Source organism: Halichoerus grypus, chromosome 14 (assembly GCF_964656455.1).
Source record: "Halichoerus grypus chromosome 14, mHalGry1.hap1.1, whole genome shotgun sequence".
Lineage (NCBI taxonomy): Eukaryota > Metazoa > Chordata > Mammalia > Carnivora > Phocidae > Halichoerus > Halichoerus grypus.
The window spans coordinates 70,850,974-70,873,835 of NC_135725.1; the positions used below are offsets into that span (position 1 = coordinate 70,850,974).

The 22,862-nt window shown below is 41.4% G+C and overlaps 1 protein-coding gene across 3 annotated transcripts in view; it reads right to left on the reverse strand.

Moving 5' to 3' along the window:
• The window catches only part of TMEM245 (transmembrane protein 245), a 99,208-nt gene extending 77,047 nt beyond the window's left edge, over positions 1-22,161 (reverse strand). For 2 of the 3 annotated variants that reach the window (XM_036087426.2, XM_036087425.2), the window contains exons 1-3: positions 21,527-22,160; positions 13,106-13,223; positions 11,356-11,457 (exon numbers count right to left, since the gene is read on the reverse strand). In XM_036087426.2, the coding sequence (XP_035943319.2) occupies positions 11,356-11,457; positions 13,106-13,223; positions 21,527-22,114 (808 nt within the window). In that variant the 5' untranslated portion in view covers positions 22,115-22,160. Of the gene's footprint in view, positions 1-11,355; positions 11,458-13,105; positions 13,224-21,526 lie in introns of all 3 variants that reach the window. The other variant, XM_078061565.1, reaches the window with a different exon arrangement.
• Positions 22,162-22,862: the final 701 nt, after the last annotated feature.

Sequence of the window (22,862 nt, forward strand, 5' to 3'; positions counted from 1 at the left end):
TCAGGGTCCTGGGATCGAGCCCCGCATCGGGCTCCCTGCTCGGCGGAAAGCCTGCTTCTCCCTCTCCCACTCCCCCTGCTTATGTTCCCTCCCTCGCTGTCTCTCTCTCTGTCAAATAAATAAATAAAATCTTAAAAAAAAAAAGAAAGAAAGAAAGAAAGACACTGTCTTTCATGTCTCACATGTTCTCATTACTCACTGTATTGAATGCTAGGGATAAAGACACAGACTCTGCCCCCATGGAGTTTAGTGGAAGAGACAGATACGAATTAAAGAACCACATGGAAAAAAAAAATTCTTATCATACTTAGGGAATAATTTGTTAATTCACCTTAAAGAAAAAAAAAAAAGAGGGGCACCTGGCTGGCTCACTTGATAGAGAGCATGTGTGCTACTCTTAATCTCGGGGTTGTGAGTTTGAGCCCCATACTGGGTGTACACATTACTTAAAAATAAAAAACTAAAAAAAAAAAAACCACACAAATGTGAATGCATACAAACTATAGTGACTGCTATAAGGGAAACATACTATTTTATGAACTCCTAACAGAAAAAACCTGACTTAGTCTGGAGAATCAGGAATAGCTTCTCTTCAAGAAATGAAAATGAAGCTGAGAATCAGACAACAAAAAGAAATAAAAGGCATACAAATTGGCAAAGAAGAAGTCAAACTCTCACTCCACAGATGACATGATTCTCTATGTAGAAAACCCAAAGGACTCCACCAAAAAATTGCCAGAACTGATACAGGAAATCAGCAAAGTCACAGGATATAAAATCAATGCACAGAAGTTAGTCGCATTTCTATACACTAACAATGAGGCAGAAGAAAGAGAATTCAAGGAATTGACCCCATTTACAATTGCACCAAAAACCGTAAGATACCTAGGAATACACCTAACCAACGAGGTAAAGGATCTGTACTCTGTATAGAACACTCATGAAAGAAATTGAGGAAGACAAAAAGAAATGGAAAAACATTCCATGCCCACGGATTGGAAGAACAAATACTGTTAAAATGTCTATGCTACCCAGAGCAATTTACACATTCAATGCAATCTCTATCAAAATACCATCAACTCTTCTCACAGAGCTGGAACGAAGAACCCTAAAATTTGTATGAAACCAAAAAAGACCCCGAATAGCCAAAGGAATGTTGAAAAAGAAAATCAAAACTGGAGGCATCACAATTCCAGATTTCAAGCTATATTACAAAGCTATAATCATCAAGACAGTATGGTACTGGCACAAAAACAGACACATAGATCAATGGAACAGAATAGAGAACCCAGAAATGGACCCTCAACTCTATGGTCAACTAATCTTCAACAGAGCAGAAAGAATATCCAATGGAAAAAAGACAGTCTCTTCAACAAATGGTGTTGGGAAAATTGGACAGCCACATGGAGAAGAATGAAACTGGACCATTTCCTTACACCATACACAAAAATATACTCAAAATGGATGAAAGACCTAAATGTGAGACAAGAATCCATCAAAATCCCAGAGGAGAACATGGGCAGCAACCTCTTTGACCTCGGCTGCAGCAATTTCTTGCTAGACACATCACCAAAGGCAAGGGAAACAAAAGCAAAAATGAACTACTAGGACTTCATCAAGATAAAAAGCTTTTGCACAGCAAAGGAAATAGTTGACAAAACTAAAAGGCAACCTATGGAATGGGAGAAGATATTTGCAAATGTCTTATCAGATAAAGGGCTAGTATCCAAAATCTATAAAGAACTTACACCCAAAAAACAAATAATCCAGTCAAGAAATGGGCAGAAGACGTGGACATTTCTCCAAAGACAACATACAAATGGCCAACAGACACATGAAAAAACGCTCCACATCACTCAGCATCAGGGAAATACAAATCAAAACCACAATGAGATGCCACCTCACACCTGTCAGAAGGGCTAAAATTAACAACTCAGGAAAACGACAGATGTTGGTGAGGATGCGGAGAAAGAAGAACCATCTTACACTGCTGGTGGCATGCAGACTGGTGCAGCCACTCTGGAAAAGTTAAAAATAGAGCTACTGTAGGACCCAGCTATTGCATTATTAGGTAGTTATCCAAAGGATACAAACATAGTGATTTGAAGGGGCACATGCACCCCAATGTTTATAGCAGCAATGTCCACAATAGCCAAAATATGGAAAGAGCCCAAATGTCCATCAACAGATGAATGGATAAAGAAGATGTGGGATATATATATATAGTGTGTGTATACATACACACGCACACACAGAGGAAGATTACTCAGCCATCAAAAAGAATGAAATCTTGCCATTTGCAATGACGTAGACAGAACTAGAGGGTATTATGCTAAGCAAAATAAGTCAGAGAAAGACAAATACATGATTTCACTCATGTGGAATTTAAGAAACAAAAGAGATGAACACAGGGGAAGGGAAGGAAAAATAAGACAGAAACAGAGAGGGAGACAAACCATAAGAAACTCTTAACCACAGGAAACACACTGACGGTTGCTAGAGGGGAGATGGGTGGGGGGGGTGGGGTATCTGGGTGATGGGAATTAAGGAGAGCACTTGATGGAATGAGCATTGGGTGTTATATGCAACTGATGAATCACTAAATTCTACCACTGAAACTAATAATACACTAAGTTAATTAAATTGAATTTAAATTAAAATAAAATAAAATGCCAAAAAAAGAAAAGAAAATGAAGCTGATATACAAAGGATGAGAAGGAATTCATCAAGAGAATGTAAAGAACAGTATTTTGGGCAGAAGGAAGTGAGTAGGAAGGCTGTAAGTGAAGACACTAGCATGTTAAAGATAGTGTAAGAGGGTCAGTGTGTCCGGATCACAGCTAGCAGGAAACCGGTATCTAATAAACCAGGCTGGACATGGTGAGTCAGATGATGCACGTCACAGAAGATCAAAGTAAGTACTTTAGGCTTTATTCTGAAAGGAGTAGGAAAGTAGTGAAGAATTTTAAACAGGGTGATAATATTTCTACTGAAATGTTGAGATAATTGTAGCTTTACATGCAATTTTAAGAAATGAGGACAGAGAGACCTTGTCTACCCTTTACGCAGTTTCCCCTAGTGGTAACATCTTGCCACACTGAGGCACAGTACTGTGATCAGGATTATCATCATGGACACAAGATACAGGACAGGTTCATCACTGCAAGGATCTCTCATGTTGCCCCTTCAGGAGCACACCCAGCTGCCTGGTTTATAAATAAATGAACAGTTTTGAGATATAAAAAGATGACTCTTGCTGTCTGGTCAAGAGCAGATTGGAGGGGACCAAGAATGGGTACAGGGAGAGAAGTTAATGGCAATACTACAGGCAAGACATGATGATAGTGTGGTCTGCAGCAGCTAGCAGGGGAGGTGTCGGAAAAGTGGCCGCACTGAAGAGGCAGGGAGTAGTCAAAGTGGACCAGACGTGATGATGAACCCATGAAGGGAATGAAAGAGATTAAGGGTCAAAGGTAAGCCCCAAGTTTCCAGATTATGGTTATACAGATAACCACAAGGGAATACCATATTGACAACCATGGAGGGGAAACGGAGGAAGATCTGAACATATTAACATGCTTTTTTAGACTTCCAGACAGAATTTTCAAAAACTGATTACACCGGAGACAAGACAGGACTTAGCTTTCTGTGCACCCAAGAGAGGTTTCTTAGGCTCCACTCGAGAAAGAGGATGGGAATGCCTGATGACTAATGGCCTGGGACAGCACAGCAGAGACAGAAAAAGACCTCCAGTCAGAATGCAAACAAAGTATTCTCCCTTATGTAAGATTAAAGACTAGTCAAGGGTCCTAAATTACTAAACCCGCCTCTTCACAAGTAATTTAATCAAATAGTGACTCATCTTTGAGAGATTCTGAAAAATAAGTCCCTTGTATTAAGTCGCTCCGCAGTAATGATGTTACAGCTCCTTAATTATGGATTTTCAGTTCGGCTGCAGTTTGACTTATATTTCTCAACTCCCATTAAATCCTCATTGACCAAACAGGTGACTAGGCTACATGCTGAGATAAGATGCTGAGAGCCAAGTCCCAAGCTCAGTCTGATATTTAGATGATCAGTTACGATTCAGTACATTAGGAGCTAATGTAAACACAAGTGTAGCATATTTGAGGAGCACAGAAAATGGAAACCTAATCCATGCTTGGGAGGTCAGGGAAGGACTTCCAAAGGTGCTACCTGACAAGAATGGTAAAAGATGCCACTCTTTTAATCCATTTAAATATGTTATCCAGATTAAAAAAAAAAAAGACACAGCAAGTCTGTCTTGGAGAGGAAGAGGCTGGTATCTCAGAAGGCAGAGGGAGAAAAGGTTTCCCAAAAGACAAAAAGCAGGTGTAAAGACACAAAGGCAAGGAAAAGCAGAGTGTCCTGTTCAAAGAACTCTAAGAAGTCCAATAAGGCCAGGACGTATGGTACAATGAGAAGAGCGAAGAGATGCAAGGATGCAGAGGGAGAACGGAGCATCTCATACTTACTAGGCACCCAGGCAGTACAATCCGTGCAACCCAGTGGCTGGGAGCACAGGGGAGGAAACAAGACCGTCCAGGTTCAAATCCCAGGTCTATTCCTTACTAGCTAGACGGCCATGGGCAAGTTACTTAAAATCCTCATGTATCGGACTTATATAAAATCCTATTTCATGTGACATTTAAGTGAAACAATACATATGAAATCATCAGAACAATGCCTGGTATGAAGGGCTTGCTCAATAAATGTTAGCTATTTCAAAACCACTGGCTTTGATAGTATAAACTATGAGCATAAGCCACTAGCACTCCTGTACTATTTGTCTGTGCTTCTCATCCCCTTTCTACTTCATCGTAGAGCCATTTTCCTAGATCTTATGTCCTCAGCCACATTTTTAGATCTCCCCACAGAGTTATGCGAAATATCTTGCATCCGGTAGGCATGACAGCCTCAAGGAAAAGGCCAGTAAATTAAACCTTCACAATTATTGCTTAAAGACTCTCCAACTTGCTGATGTCACTAAAATAATGCAGTAAATATTCAGTGAATCATAGTTAAATCAATGAAAACTATGCAATATCATCCTCGTTGATACACAAACAATTCGACAAATTTTTAGAGTGCCTGAAACATTGAAAAGGAATGAAAAGAGTAGCACACAGGGAAAATCCAGAGTACCTGAAAATCATGGATGTAAGATGTGACGACTGCTCTTATTCATCAAACAGGCACTTTAACGATTTCTGCTTTAGTGAAATCATCACTTCAAAAACCCCAAGGGTTCTGGCAGAAATGATGAACTAAAAACACAAGAACGCCAGGACAGAGAATCTAGGCAAAGTCACAGTCCTCGAAAAGAAACCCCAGCTAAAAATAGGCACACAGACAAGGGCACATAATCTTGGGACCTCAGAACCATAAACAAAAAAAGGAAAGAGCATCCAAGGTTTCAAGTATCAATCTACCCAGGGACAGGGCCAGCGTCAAGTGGAGGCCCAAATAACAGGGACCTAACACAAGGCCAAGCAAGCAGGACACTAACATTAGCAGCCTAGCACCAGGGGATGGAAACTCACGGTCTGGCACATAAGACACCAATCACATGTTTGGACAGTATCTGTTAACATGGCTAGCGCAACAACGGGCAGAACAGTGTTTCTAATACTCAGAGGATGATATATTTCGAGAACAGTCTAAAGAAGGAGATACTCGATCTACTTAGTGCTCGTTGACAGTGATAGTGGCAGATGCCAGAAATACATCCAAGGATGCTTACTGGAAGGGGGCTCTACCACAGACCAAGTAAAATCTCCCCAGCATGCAAAGTTCCCTTTGAAGAAGGCTTGTTTCCATCAATAATGTGGAAAATATGCCTCCCTCTCAATGGCTTCTAGTATCACTTCATTATACTACTGGTCAGTAGCAAGGGCTTGGATATGGACCAGTAGGAGTTTCTCTAGGCCTCTTTAAATGACTGTGTCAGACTGGGCAGTGACAGATGAGCAGTAAGAAATTTAGTTTATTCCTTTTCTTTTTCCAGTTTGGGCTCAACTGGACCAAACTTGTTCACTCATATTACATGTTACCCCAAAATGATTAAGGCAACTACTAAGCCTTCCCTGCTTAGGTATTTCTGATACCTTCCTAACACCTTCCTAAGGTATTCCTAACACCTTCCCTGCAAGGTATTTCTGATCATTTATAAACAATCACCAATATTTGGAGGAACAGACCCAACTGTACTTGCCCTTACTTGTCAGACTGGGTGTCCAGGTTATCAAAGGTACATCTGGTGCTTGTTTGCCTAGCTTTTGAAAAAGCACTTCCAAGTGTAAATTTACTCAGAGTAAATGGCTTTCTGTGTCTACGTTTCTTCACCTGTAAAATAAGTACCAACCAGGGCACCTGAGTGGCTCAGTCATTAGGCGTCTGCCTTCAGCTCAAGTCATGGTCCCAGGGTCCTGGATTGAGCCCTGCATCGGGCTCCCTGCTCAGCGGGAAACCTGCTTCTCCCTCTCCCACTCCCCCTGCTTGTGTTCCCTCTCTCACTGTGTCTCTCTCTGTCAAATTAATAAATAAAATCTAATAAATAAATAAATAAATAAATAAATAAAATAAAATAAAATAAGTACCAACCCCACTGGATTATTAAGAAAATTAAATAAGATAGCATGTTTAAAGAGCCCAGCAGGGCCTCACTCATGTTGCTATTATTAACAATGTGAGTGTTCTTTCCTCACAAGCCAAGGGCACACCCTGAAGCTGGATTCCAGGTTTCTACCAAATGAGACATGATCCAGGAGGCAGAGAAGCTAGTTCCTGAACTTGTGGTAGGCCAACGGGGCCCACAGGTAAGACTGAGGAGCTCACAACTACAACTGAGTACAAGAGAGATCAGCAGTCACTCCCTTTTCAGGATGACTGATGCTTGTTCAAAGAGCCTGGTAAAGGGGAAGAACACCAGGCTCAGGGTCAAGGACCCTAAGTTTTAAATCTTAGCTCTACCAGTCGCCTGTGGGGGCAAGTTACTTAAACTCTGAAATTAAATGCCTTCATCAGCAAAATGGACATATCTACTTTACAAGGGTTTTTTGGGCGGGGAGGGGTTGGGGATTATTTATGGATTTAAAAAGTACATTTTAAAACACAGTACACACTTAACATTTTTTCCCTCCATTATCTTGGAGTTCCAGAAAATGCCAAGTAAGAGTTCCCAAGGTCTAAGAGAAAACCATTGAGTAAGGCCCCTGGGTTCAGAAGGAACCACTGAAACTAACTCCATGATGATCCACAAGAAGAGTTTTCCAGATCTAGGAACTAAACAGCCTTCATGCTTTGATCCAAAGGATTTATCCTGTGAATCCAGTGAACCATACACCCTAAAAGCTCCTACAACAGCAAGAGTCAAAGCTCAGAAGACACAGAGAAAGATGCCTACACAGCTGACTATCAGACACATCCTCCAATGGGACACTGGAAATGATAAGGAATAAATGCACACATTGCCACAGCAGTGCATTTAAGCCTTCCTGGGCCTAAGTATATTAGAGTGACATCTCAGGACAGAACTGACTATAATAAAAGGGAAAGGCTGTCCTGATATGGACTAGATGGGTTGAGTTCTGATGCCTAAAAGAAACAAGGTTCTAGGGGCAAGAAGACTCAGAAATTTAGGGGAAAAAAGTGTTTAAAAGGCCTATTTTATGATGAAGATTATCTAGACTAGAAATCTGTAAAAGGACTCTAGATCAAGAATAATCTATTCTGGGGGAGCCCGGGTGGCTCAGTCGGTTGAGTGCCTGACTCTTGGTTTTGGCTCAGGTGATGATCTCACGGTTTTGGGATCTAGCCCCAGGTAGAACTCCGAGCTCAGTGGGGAGTCTGCTTGAGATTCTCTCTCCCTCTCCCTCTGCCCCTCCCTGCACTCTCTCTGTCTCTCTCTCTACAAAATAAATAAATCTTTAAAAAAAAAAAAAATTCTGAAATAGACTGGAATGAGAGTAAACAAAACAAAACAAAACAAAAAACAACATTTCCAAATCTGTTCTCAACATGTATTCTGTGTCCCTGTGATTTCCTTCCTTGTAATAGTCTAGAATACAAATACCAGAAATCTGGCTGGCATGCCAGCACATCACTATGCTGGGTTTATCGCTGATAATAATAATCGAACATGAAAAATAATAATGATAATAATCAAATATGGCCTTCTTTCTCCCACAGCTCAAAAATTGGTCTTAGAATCCCAACTGCACAGCTCCCTCAGCTGCCATCACCAGCTGACTAGAATTTTTTTTTAAGACTTACTTGAGAGAGAGAGAACAAGCAAGGCGGGGAGAGGCAAAGGGAGAGGGTGAGAGAAACTTTATCAGACTCTGCGCTCAGCACAGAGCCACCACAAGACTCAATCTCACAACCCTGAGATCATGACCTGAGCCAAAACCAAGAGTCGGAGGCTTAACCGACTGTGTTGTCCAGGCGCCCCATAGCTGACTAGAATTTACACCCAAGAGAAAACCCATCTGAAATCCATTTTAACCTACATCATTCATATACTTGCAGCAACATACTTACTTAGCCCTGGACAAAAGCAGTCAAGAAGAGAACACTGTCCTTAAGAAATTAAAAATAGAACTACCATAGGATCCAGCAATTCCACTTCAGTGTATTTATCCAAAGAAAACAAAAACACTAACTGGAAAAGATTTATATGCCCCCATGTACATTACAGCATTACTTACAATCGCCAAGATATGGAAAAAACCTGTGTCCATCAATGGATGAATGGATAAAGAAAATGTGGTATGTGTACACAAAAGGAGGAAGGGGAAGGGAGGGGAGAGGGGAGGGAGGAGGGGAAGAAGAAGAAGAAATTTTGCCATTTGCAACAGTATGGATGGACCTTCAGGGCATTATGCTAAGTGAAATAACTCAGAGAAAGACAAATACCATATGATCTCACTTATATGTGGAAACTTAAACACACACACACACACACACAAACGCACACCAAGCTCACAGATACAGAGAATAGATTGGTGGTTGCCAGAGCTGGGGGTAGGAGATAGAAAAAATGGGTGAGGGGATCAAAAGGTACAAACTTCATTACAAAATAAATCATAGAGATGTCACGTACAGCATGGTGTCTAAAGCTAATAAGACTGTACTGCGTATTTGAGAGTTGCCAAAAGAGAAAGTTCTCATCACAAGTAAAAAAAAAAACTTGTTTGTACATACATAAGGTGACAGATGTTAACTAGACTTCTTATAATCACTTTGCAAGGTACTGATCGAACATCAAATCATTGTTGTATACCTGAAACTGATACAATGCTGTATGTCAAATATATCTTGAAAAAAAATTAAAGAAAAGAAAGAGAGGACTTTCCAGATGAACAAAAAGAAGAAAACCGTCCTGGGGTGAAGGGTGAGGGATAAGCTCAGTTATCTGAATTGTCACTATGAGCAAAAAAGGGGTGGGGGGCTGGGGGAGAGGAGATAAAGCTACCAAGAGGAACAAGACAGCTATTGTGGAAAGCTTAGACCACTAAGCTTTCCACAATAGCTGTCGAAACAGGAAGTTCACATCTACTGGGCTGATACAAAACCACAGAGTCTAACAGATTGTGACCAGGAAGACAGGTTGAGCAAAGAAAACCCAGAAAGAGAGCAAAATAAAATCTTTCCTATTTTCCACTATCAGAGAGAGAAGGTTTCCAAGCAAAATAATAACCAAAGAGCAATTTAATTAAAAAACAAAGACAAAAACTATGAGGTAGCAGTACAAAACACCACAAATAGCCTTGCGATTAGCATAAAATGAAGAGACTGAGAATAATGTAGAAGTATACCGGACACAGAAAGGTGCTCATGACATAAAGTTTAAAATGTCGATTACAAAAGAGAACATTCACTATCAGCCAATTTTCTTGTGTTTTAAAGCCTGAAGGCACACAAGTCTTAAGGCACTAGTTAATGTTTAGGTGGACAGTGGAGTTTTGAATGATTTTTATTTTCTTTTTGTTCATTTCTCCAACTTAACAACAACAAAATACTGAAGAAATTAATTCTTTTTGAAAAATCTGCTGCGATTAGTAATTTGCTTTTACTTCATGTATAGCCCTCAGAAAGAAGGAACGAATGTCAGTTGCAGTAAAGTTGTGTGCTGCTCAGACCCACCTTTCCAGTCACAGCGGTCTCCACAGGGACGGATGAGGAGACGTCCACTCTGATGATCCGTTAGTATCTGGCCACCCCACGCCTCACCTTACAACTCATTAGAAACCTGTGTCTTTAACAAACTGTTTCTGGATATAAATCACTTGCAACCAGGGCATTTCAAAAATATTCTTTAGGAGAAAATGATATATTCAGATTGGTACTGGAAGTTCCAGCCAGAGCAGCCAGGCAAAAAAAAAGGGGGGGGGGGGCATCCAAATTAGAAAGAAGTAAAACTATCTCTTTTCACAGATGACATGATCTTATATATGCATGATCCTACAGAAGCCACAAAAAACTATTAAAGCTTATGAATAAATTCAGCAAAGTTGCAGGACCCAAGATCAATCTTGAATTTGGCAATGGTATTTTTACATAGGACACCAAAAGAACAAGCAACAAAAAAATTAGAAAACTCATAAAGATGTGGAAATTAAACAATACAATTCTGATTAACCAATGCGTCAAAGAAGAAATCAAAGAGTATCTCGACCCAAAGAAAATGAAAACACAACAAATGAAATTTATGGGATGGAAAAGCAGTTCTAAGAGGACAGTTTAGAGTGATAAGTGCCTACATTAAGAAAAAACATATTGGGGCACCTGGGTGGCTCAGCAGGTTAAGCGTCTGCCTAAGGTCATGATCCCAGGACCGCACATTGGGCTCCCCGGTCAGCAGGGAGTCTGCTTCTCCCTCTGCCCTTCCCCTGCTCAGGCTCTCTCTCTCTCTCTCAAATAAATAAATAAAATAGGAAGGAAGGAAGGAAAGGAAGGAAAGGAAGGAAGGAAGGAAAAACGCAAATAAATAACGTTATGGCTAGCTGCTTAACGGGTATAGCCTTTCCTTTTAAAATGTCCTAAAACTAGATGGAAGTAGTGGTTGCACAACAATGCAAATGGACTAAATCCACCTTTAAAAAGTTAATGGTTAATTTTATATGAATTATACCCTTAAAAAATGAAAAAAGGGGGAGAGTGGGGCACAGTCTTAAAACCTAAAATATTTTAAACATGTTTATCTTCTGTTCAGAAAATACCACAGATTTTAAAACAGATTTAAAGCACTTTCATCATTGCATGTTTTTTAAATAAAGCTACTTTCTCAAATACTTCTTTAAAGTAATATTAATAGAATGCCCTATTTCTTACCAGAAGACTCTTTTCCATTCTGTTTCTCATACAGCGTGCCCACAGACATCAGGAAAACAATAACCAGGAACACTGGAATTCTCCATGAGCCAGCCAGGGATGCTGAAAATTATTAAGAGTTAACATTTTTAGTTAAATAAAAATCTAGCACTTGTCTTTAAAAGATTCAGTTTATTCTTAGCAACAGTATCTGAAGGTAAAGGTTAGATTAAAAAAAAAAAAGACTCAGGAGACTGACAGAACAATTTGGCATAGATGTCATTAACAAAATTATTTCACAGGGAAAACAAATTCTTTTAAAGGCCATAAGACAGATGAAATCTCAGTTCAGGACTCCTCTCAGTTAAATCCAGCCCTGCTCTGAGGCCCCTGTTCTAAAGGACTGGGTATGTGCCAGCCTACCCTGAATGGGCTTCTATCACCTGAGGAATCAAGTCTGTTCTAAGGCACACCAGCATTTAAGACAATCCTGAACTCAAGCCTTTCGCTTAACCCCAAAGTGACCTGCATCAGGCACAGAACCTAAAGTCACGACTTCATTTCCTGAAAATACCACTGGGTGTGAACTCCCATCTCTCAAGAAAGGGTGAAATGGCCCAAAGGGGCACTGCAAAAAGCTTCAGTGTATCCTCAGTGTATAGGGCAAAAATGCTAACATTTTTCGTCCCTACCTGTAGCCATTTGCGTTTCCCTGAGTTGATCTAGAGCCCCCTGGACTGCCTATTTCCCTCCGCTGCTTTCCCCAAATTCAAAATGAGTCACATCAGACATCAGGGGATCTTGCTAACATATAACATACTCCTTAGGATTCCAAATCAGCAAAGCTAGAAAGTAATGTTTTGTTAATGTTTTGTTCCACATCAGACTCTAAGCAAAGACCTTTAGAGTGATAAGTGCCTACATTAAGAGAAAAAGATATTGGGGCGCCTGGGTGGCTCAGTAGGTTAAGCATCTGCCTTCAGCTCAGGTCGTGGTGGCTCAGTAGGTTAAGCATGGAAAACTCTGGTTTTTAACAATAAGGAGCTCTAAAAACTACTTTAAATAGGCTAACTACTGCTCTAGATTACTGAATTTTGTATTTATTAGAACCTAATGTTTCCATAAGCTTAAGACTTGGAGATAAAAGAGTCCCTGAAAAAAAAAAATCACTCTGCAATCTCCCAGCAGCCACCCAGCTAACAGTAAAGAGAACTCATTACTTGAAGCTGCTGACAAAGATTGTCCTGACATTGAACAGATTTGTCTCCCTGAAGCTACTCGTTGCTCTGACATCTCTCCCTCATGGTTACAGAGATCTGTTTAAACCACTCTTTCACATCATAGTCCTTAAAATATTTGCAACAGGCTTCCATATTTTATCTCCTCCTTCCCTCCACCCATGGAGCCCAGTCCCCTTCTCTCATCCTGAGTAAATACCTCTGGTTCCGTAACTATTGCTCACACAGTTGACTGCTTATCTATATCCTCCTTAAGTCTGACACTCAGAAGTGGCCATGACAGTCTAAGGGTGCTCTACTTTTTAAGATATATTTATTTTTAAAGGACCTTTTGAAAATGAACATTCAATATCATTAAAAGACATGTTAAAGCATAACATTTGTATTAAAGATTAAAGAAGGATTAAAGCACAATTTCTAAAGATTTTACAGAATGTTAAATGCAGCATACAACACTACAAAAAAAATTCTTGAATTCACGTGATCAGCCTCTGCTGATCTTAATCTAGACTTTCTTAGAAAAAGGGACCCACCTAAATGAAAAAGCAATATAATCCAGACAGGAATTGAAACTGCTCTCAAGTAGCGTTCAGTGCTTGCATTCCACTTGAATGAAACAGTCAACACATAGCCAACTACCAACGTCCAGATCTTAAATGAAATATAGACACAGTTGTAAATATATACACATGAAAATAAACATATAATTATACAAAATCTGCACACATCTATATAGCATGAGAGCTGTGGATACAACACAGATAAGATGAAGGTGGTGGTGCTAAATGGCATGTGTATAGGTTTTCCTCTTCTCTCCCACTCCCCCTACTGTGTTCCCTCGCTGTCTCTCTGTCAAATAAATAAATAAAATCTTAAAAAAAAAAATACTCTTCTTCAAGCAACTCCATAAATATCAAGAGGTCTTAAGCCCCAGATATATGAGCACATGGGAAGTGAGACCACAGCTGCTTCAAAACAGTTCAAGCCTGCAGAACCACACAAATTTAACCTGCGAATTCAGAGAATCTGAGGTAGGGCTGTAGAACTCAAAACAAAACCTTGAGTATAATAATGGTACACTTACATAACACTTACTACAGACCAGACTCTGTTCTAATGCTTTATATATATGAACTCATTAAATCCTCATAACCCCAGGAAATAAGTATTATTACCATCCCCATTTTACAGATGAAAGAAACTGGGACTTCGGGGGAGTGACCTGCTCAAGGTCACATAGCTAAAAAGTGACACAGCCAGGATTAGAACCCAGGAATCTGGATCCACAGTCTGCTTTCTTAACTGTGAGAGGAAAGAAGGGTGGTGCTAAAAAAATAAAGATGAAAAGCTGCTCCAGTATTCACAAGCAAAAATAAAAAGTCTGTTTTGGCAACTACAAATTGTTGAAATAGAAAATGATCCTCAGCAAATGGTGGTCTTCAGTGGGTATGCCATACAGGGGTGATCAGCCCCACCCCATGAAACATTTAGTCAGTAATTCAGGTAAGAGACTAGAAGGCTTATTAATTGAACTCAGAGATTACACAAAACTGGGAATAGTCAATAAAAACTGAGATGGCTATAATGATTCAAAATAATATGCTGAAGCTAGAAAACGGCTAATAAGACTAAATTTAATAGAAAGATACAAAAATCTGCTCTTAGGTTCAAAACTCAACTGCACAAGTACTGAATGGGAAGAGGACAGCTAAGCTAATCTCCAGTTCAGTGTGAGTCAGGAGTATAAGTGGTGTGAGTGCCTATTAATAATGTTCATATCAGGGGAAATGATTGTTTCAGTGACGTTTGCACTATCGAACCACAGCAATAAAATTCAGACTGGGAAAGGAAATAGAAATCACAACATAGGAGATACAAATATAGATGGGGGAGAAAAAACTGCTTAGCTTAGAAAAAAGGAGGAAATATCAAGGTTTGATAACTATCTTCAAATAGCTGGGGAAATGTCTTCTGGGAGAGGCATTCGCCTTAATTGCCTGTGGTCCTGAGAGTAGGAAAAATACGTGGGAATTAGGAAGCAGCACATTTCAGCTCAATATGAGAATAAATTTTTCTAACAAACTACAGCTGTCTAAAAATGGAATGTTTTATTTGAGCAAAAGCTGTCAGGGATGACAAAGCAGGAAAGTCTGCTCTCAGTGAGAAGCTGACCTAGAGGATCACAAAAGACATATCCTTTCAGACTTTAAGCCTATGTTTTTAAACTGATCTCCATTAAGTTTCTCGTTCTTACCTGGACTCATAAGGAATCAGTATCACCTACAGGGAGAGAAAAGACTTCATATTTCAGATTTTTTAAGGGAAAAGCATGGTCTAAAGAGAAGCACATATTTTCACCTAGTAAACCTAAAACTCATGGATAACCTCATTTCAGTTTAAAATAACCACTTATTAAGGGCGCCTGGGTGGCTCAGTCGGTTATGCGCCTGATCTTGATTTCGGCTCAGGTCGTGATCTCAGGATCTCAGGGTCATCAGGCTGGGCACTGGGCACATGGAGCCTGCTTAAGATTCTCTCCCTCTGGGCGCCTGGGTGGCTCAGTCGTTACACGTCTGCCTTCGGCTCAGGTCATGGTCCCAGGGTCCTGGGATCAAGCCCCGCATCGGGTTCCCTGCTCCGCGGGAAGCCTGCTTCTCCCTCTCCCACTCCCCCTGCTTGTGTTCCCTCTCTCGCTGTGTCTCTCTCTGTCAAATAAATAAATAAAATCTTTAAAAAAAAAGATTCTCTCCCTCTGCCCCTCCCCCACTGCTGCTCACAATCTTTCAAAAACATAAATAAAAATAAAAAATAAAATGACCACTTATTAAATACACTCCCCAATTCCACTTCTAAACTTGGTTTACAGAAGCACTACAGACTGCGCAGAGAGATATGAAAATGTTCACCATGGCAGCATAAAATATTAAAAAATTAATAACAACCTATGTGTCATTTTATAAGGGACTCTTTAAATAACGGTACCTCGAAAAACTGGAATAATTATTCAGGCTTTCAGAGACGTGATGAATATCCACATTCAATGACAGTATAAATGCATACACGTATAAATTTATAATGGTGAAAATACACTTGCCAAAATATTTAAAAATATTATCTCTGGATGGTTGGATTTCAGGGGGTAATTTGCTTCTTTCTGTTTTTCTTCAAGTGCTGAATTTTCTAAGATTATTATATTTATAAATAGCAAATGTTTTTTAACTTAAAAAAAACTCTTTTGGCTATGGATTTTTTTTTCAATATTCTCAAGTGTCTCCTCAGAAAAGAGTCACAGAATATTATTAGCTCAAAAAGTATGACCATTTGTAAGCACTTGAGATTTTTTTTATTAAGCCATATTATACAAATTACCAATGTTTAAAAAAATATTTATCAGATTATCCTAATACAAATTGTGAGCTACAACAATCTGATAGGAACACTTTCTAAAACATCTGGAAAAAAGTTTTTTATACTACAGTACTAAAAAGAAAGAATTTTATCTGTAAGTGCTAACAAGGAAAGATGTCTGCAATACAATGATAAAGAGCAAGGTGCAAAATTTTATATTTATGTTACCAATTTCTGTTTTGTAAAACAAAAACCCTATATTTTATATGTTCACATAAGCATACAAATAAATTTAGAAGGCTATTCATCAGTTAACAATAGTAACATCTACCCAGTGGGAATGGTGGCAGAAAAAAGAAATTATTCACTTTACCATATAGACTTCTATGATGCTTAAACTGATTCTTACATAACAAACATGTTTTACTTGAATCAGTTTTTGAAATTGCTAAATATTCTTTAAAATAACTTGACCAAAAGTAAAGATTTGTACTTTCAGATTTCATACATAATTTCTAGGATGGATTCCTACTAGTGTGTCCTTAAGAGTTTTTTTATTTGTCTCTATGTTTAGCCTCTGAGCAAACCTGTTCAAGTATGAATTTTCTTCTAGCCATAAATCAACGAACCAGTTTATATGAGGTCATACTTTCTCAAATTTATGTTCTTTAAAACAATGTATCCTTCTCAAAATACACATTCAATACTTACTTTAAAGCACCATTGTGCGCCAGATACCATATAAGACGCCCCATAAAAACTGGCAACATTTATTTAGCACTACATGCAAACTAATAAACAATCCAATTTCCTTTCATCTGGCTAATTAACCACATATGCTTTTCTGATTAAATAAAATATTAAATGCATTAGTAGACTTTGCTTTTTAGACTGTTGTATTTATCATCATGTGGACATTAGCCAGAAAAATAACTTGGCTTGCTTCTGTTGCAGGTTTTTGCAAAACAGCTTCCTAAGTCTTACAGAGAGAATAAAACCACAGAAAACGTACAATCCCAATTGCACAAATGTACAGTGTTCACTTCAGGTACTTCATCCTCCTTTAAAACAGCTTTATTCTAATTTGAAAACTATTCTCTTTTGCGGTGTGGCAACTTAGAGTCAAGAATCTTTTTTGATCAAAGTCTTTGAGAAAGAACCTAAGCACTGGAAACGTTTCTCCTTACTGATGCCAGGCGAGCAGAAACACACCTAGAGAAGGGTTCAGAAGTGGGATGGAGTGGGCCTGGCTGGCTGACTAATGTGCACTTCCTAAGAGCCTCTAGAGCAGCACTGACAAATACTTCGGAACTGTGCGAGGAACCTTAGAAATCATCCAAGCCAACCCCGTACTTCACATAACTGGAGTTGAGTAGCTCAGAGAAGAGCCCTGGTCAATCCAAGGTCACAAAACAAGTTATTGACAGAGCTCAGTTTAGAATTTACAGTCTCGGGGCGCATGGCCGGCTTAGTCAGAAGAGCAAGTGACTCTTGATCTCAGTTCAAGCCCCATGTTGGGGGTAGAGATTACTTACAAAAAAATAATAAATAAATAAATAGAATTTACAGTCTTCTCACCTTTCAACCACTATTCTTCCTACTTCATACTTCTTTATAAAGTAAAATGGAAACAGTGGGGTCAGGGGCCATGGAGAAGTCAAATCTATCACTACTGCAAAAACTGTAAATGGTCTCCAAATTTTCTAACATGTCTGAACTAAGACGGAGAGGAAGATCAAAACACTCCCAGCAAAGAAAAGGGGTGGGGGAGGGGTGGGTATTAGCTTTTCAGTTTTATCTTGACAACTCCACATCATGGAAGACACCAAGGGCCCCAAGGACTGTGTCACATGTGAGCATGGTGCAACAGGGGATTTTTTTTTTTAAGTGTTTAGAACTCACTAAGTCCATACAAAATTCTAATATATTTGTAACTGTTTAAAAGAATTACTCATACCATAAATTACTGGTCTTTACTTGTAAGCAGGACAGAGTGTTAGGAGACTGAAGAAACACAAAAGTGAGGTGAAGAGGAACTGAACTAGAAGGATAAAACGCGCAAAAAAGGAAAATACAGGTACTGAAGCCACTACAAAGGAAAACTATTTCCAAGCCACTTGGAAATAGCTGAACAGATACAAAGATAAAAGAAGAAAGCAGATGGGGTGCCTGGGTGGCTCAGTTGTTAAGCGTCTGCGTTCGGCTCAGGTCATGGTCCCAGGGTCCTGGGGCTGAGCCCCACATCAGGCTCCCTGCTTAGTGGGAAGCCTGCTTCTCCCTCTCCCACTCCCCCTGCTTGTGTTCCCTCTCTCGCTGTGTCTCTGTCAAATAAATAAAATCTTAAAAAAAAAAGAAGAAAAGAGATGACCAAGGTTTCTAGATGACTAGAATCCAAGGGTCTTTGGGGAAACATTTATGGTTAGCCCAGTCCTGATACTCTTTCATGTTTTTTCCCAAATAATTAAAATCAATTTTTATTTTAAAAAGTTAAATTAAAACATTTAAACACAATATAGTGGGGGGAAAACTTTTATAAATCCTTATCAAAGGTTACTCAGAATTTTGACAAAAGGACTTCACCTGCTGATAGGTCTGCTGAATACCTTTTACTGACAGAATAAACAGATCAATCTCTAAATCAATCTTTGCACCAACAAAACTCCTCCCTCCTTCACAGGATAATCGTGAGAATAAGACAACACCCATGAAAGCACCTAATCCAGCGCCTGGCACGTGATAGATGCTTAAAAGTTGGATCTTAAACATATGAATTGTCAGCTATGTGACTTTTCTCCCTGCCTTTCCCATGTACATCCCTCTTCAGCAGCAAGCTCAAATTTACAAGTTGTCTAGAAAACATGGACTCTTTTTCAATACCTGGCAGCTCTGCTTGGGCTCACAGAACCACAGCGACAGTGAACTATGAGACAGGAAAGTTACAGAGTGGGCCCCTTGCCCAGTCACCCGACATTCCTTCACTTCATGTCAAGCCTTAATCAGCCCTTTTGGCTGAGAGCTGAGGACTCCCTGTCTGTTTCCCAAGTACACCTCTCCCCGCATCCAAACACCCACCCCTAAGTGCTGCTTCAAGAAACCACAACTGCAAGCCTCATTTCTCTCAAACTCAGATCAACCTAGGGGACCTACTCGTTCAATTTAACCCCCTCTACCACTCCTACTCACTCCTAATTAACTCATACGGTTTCTGTTATAATGGCTTTGTTTCCCCCCGGCTCTTCTTCTCCGGAGCCCTTCACTATAGCCAAACAGCTGTTTCAAGCCTTTTAAAAATCATTAATTAACTTGACCACCCTAACCCCCGCTCCCCGCTGCAAAATCAGTATTGGCACTTACTTCTCTTCCACTCATCCACAACTCAGATTAGGGTATTTAAGTAAAATACAAAAATGAGGGTTTCTCCTCTGTAAAAACACATACAAAACTACATACATTCAGCTCCAGGCACTTCTTCACTGGTACTCAAATTCCTCATCTCTTTTCACTGAGGGTAACTAGCAGAAATTCCCCACTTTCCACTAACCCTGCCAATTTACCCATGTATTCAACTTCTCACTACAGTATGAAATTACACTATTCACATGTTCGATCTTTTATTTTCCAATTTCCTAGTTTGGTGGATACCCTATTTGGCCTTGCCTACAATAATTTATACTAAATTGCAGTATCAACAGTCAAAATGTCAGCAGAAACCATACATGTGTCTGCCTCTGACAAGACTGAATTTCTCAGAATCAAGTCATAGTATTTATATTTCTTAACAACATACAGTATCCTGCCTTATATGAGCCATTCAATCAAGTGAACTGTGCAACAAGATAAAGGAGAAATAGCACTGAAGGTATAAATAACAGGGTTTTAAAGGAGCCGTGACATACTCCATAAAAGCGAAGCGTGGCTCTCTTCACATTGTTTGACTTTGGAACAATCACATTCTCTGTGCCTAAGAAGCCTCTCCTGAAAAGTGGCAGGCATCTGGCAGTAAAAAGTACATTAACTCCAGGATCTCTCCCACCTGACAATCCAGCAGGCCCTCGGAGTTCAAAGGTCATTCCACATCCCTCCTTCCTACCACAACTGAAATAGCTCAGGCCACTTGGAGGCCAAAGCTTGTCTGTCTGATCACACAGGCAGCATCCCAAAATTATGGATGAGGCACTCCTCAATACCTTGCTGGCCCATGACGTGTGTTGTGTGTCTTCTCCATGAGAATATGTTTACATACAATTATATGCACCTTGAAGACAAAGCCTGCATCTTATTCCTTTTAAACCCCTACACAAAGCCTAGTATCCATCAACATGTTCAATCACCTTTCAATGGAAACTGAGAGGTAGCAGTGATAGAGCAAGAGAATACAGGAGTTCTGGGATCGATCATCACTTCTTTTTTCTTTTTTAAGATTTTATTTATTTGACAGAGCACAAGCAGAGGGAGAGAAAGGGAGAAGCAGGCTCCCAGCTGAGCAAGAAGCCCGACGTGGGACTCGATCCCAGGACCCTGGAATCATGACCCGGGCTGAAGGCAGCTGCTCAACCGACTGAGCCACCCAGGCATCCCCGATCATCACTTCTACAAATAACCTTGGCAAGTCAAAGGCCTGTTTGACACATAAGGGGAATTATTTTGCAACTTGACGTCAAGGTGCACTGAACACTGACAAAAGTGAGTAAAATTTTAAATGGTACTGTTTATTGACAAATTAGTCTTCTTATGCATTAAATATCCACCTGTTTTTAATAGTCCTCACTCAAATAGTTGGGTATTAATTGGTCTGCAATCTAGTCTTGAGTTAGGAAATGTGCCACTAGATTATCTTTGAAATCCCTTCCAATTCGAAAGCTCCCTAATTTTCTAAGAATAAACTCAGGTGATCCAAGAATCACAAATCTACCTCTCCTTCACTCAGTCTGCTTAAGTAATCCAGGCGGGAGGCGGGGTACCTCCACAGGTGGTTCCCAAGAAGTAGTGTGGTGGAGCAGGCCCAGGTCCCTCTCACTAAGTGTACTGAAATCATCTGAACTCAGAAGCGGCCCCGGCCTTTGAAGAACGCTTTGATTAGAACTTGAGAAACTTGAGTCAACCAGTCCCTTCTTTGTCCCTAACTAGCCGTGGCCTGGTAAAAAAAAAAAAAAAAAAAAAAAAGTCACCTCTCCCATCTGCAGAATGACAAGCTGGACTAGGATCTGTAAGGTCCCTTCCTGCGGCCCTCCAGATGGCCGGAGCCACCACCACCCTCCCCCTCCTCTGACCAAGGGTAAATTCAAGTCCATCTGCCGATGCTCAACTCAACCTGCAGAGCGGACCTGCGATTCCCAACCTGGGGACACGTCCCCCAAAGAGGATGTATTCAGATGGGGCCGGGGGACAAGGAGGCTGTTTTCGAGCCACACCCGCTCTCTCTTTGGAAGGAAGTGGGCCAAGTTCCTTAGCTGCCCGGGAAGGAGGGCGAGACTTTTGATGGTCCCCGCACTGGTGAGGGGGAGCTGCGGGAGGGCACCCCCGGGAACCAGAGGTGTGTGGTGAGGGGTGCGGCGCGCGCGTGCCCCCTTGGCCCGCGGACGGAGGCCGGGCCGCCGCTCACTCACCCACAGGCTGCTGAAGTAGTCCAGCCCGCGGCAGATGAGCGCGCCGGCGTGTGCCAGCAGCACCTGCACGCCCAGGTAGCTGCCGAGGCTGTAGAGGCCGTAGAGGAGCGGGCCGCCGGCGCCGAGCAGCAGCAGCAGGCGGCGGCGGCGCAGCGCCTGCTCGCCCAGGGCCTCCACGCCGTAGTCGGCGAAGCAGAGCGGCAGCAGCAGCGCGGCCAGCACGATGGGCGTGTGCGCGCGGTGCAGGCGCTGCAGCCAGTGGCGGCCCAGGCGCGTCAGCGAGCTCTTGAAGGGGTGCAAGAAGGTGCCGCACAGCACGGCCCACAGCAGCGGCCGCAGGAAGGCCTCCAGGATGAAGTAGACGAGCACGGCAGCGCCGCAACACAGGCACACGAACAGCACGGCTCCCGTGTTGTAAAAGGCCTGCTTGATGGGCTTGTCGAAGCGCAGCGCCAGCGCCGGCGTCCTCGAGGTCTCCCCGCAGCAGCCGCCGCCGCTTCCCGGGCCGACCGGGCGCGGGACCCGCGGCACCCGGCCCGGGGAGCCCCGTGGACTGGGCGCCTCGGGAGGGCCGCCGCCGTCGGCCATAGTGCCTCTGCTGCCGCCGCCAAGAGGCGGTACTGGGAAGCCGAGCGGGGGACTCGGGAGAGAGGCAAGGCGCGCGGCGCGCAGCATTATGGACGTTGTAGTTTCTAGCTGGGCACCGGGCGCCTACGAGACCCTTGGGGAACTACAACTCCCAGAAAGTATGGAAAGAGTTCCTTCGCCCCCGGGTTCCTTCGCCCATTGGTCCCTGCAGATCCAGGTAACAGGTTTCTGGGCTCAACATCTTCCCGGGGGGTCGGGGTGGAGGGGGGGAAGGTCCCTTCACCCATTGGTTAAAGTCAACTTTTCAGGAGGCGGAATTCCAAAAGAGGCACTACATTCGCAGATTGAAATTCTAGGCGGTACATTAGAATCCCGGGGGTGGGGGGTAGTACTTACGAAAGACGGACCCCCACATTCAATTCTCTTCATTTATTTAATAAGCAAAGTATTTGCTCTGGTGGACTTTAAATAGCGATTACCATACCGCAGACCCTGTTCCAAGTGCCTCATTCATTTAATCCTTAGAATAACCCTACAGAGAACATGGTGTTATTATCCCCACTTTACAAAAAAGAAAACTAAGGCACAGAGAAGTTAAGTACCTTGCCAAGGTCACGCAGTTACTGAGTAGCAAAGGCATAATTCAAGCTCGGAATCTGGCTCCTAAGTCTGTTGTCTTACCTGTTATACTAATTGGTCTGACTAGTGATCTTTGGCATATTTTTTAAAGCTCCTCGGTGGACTATAA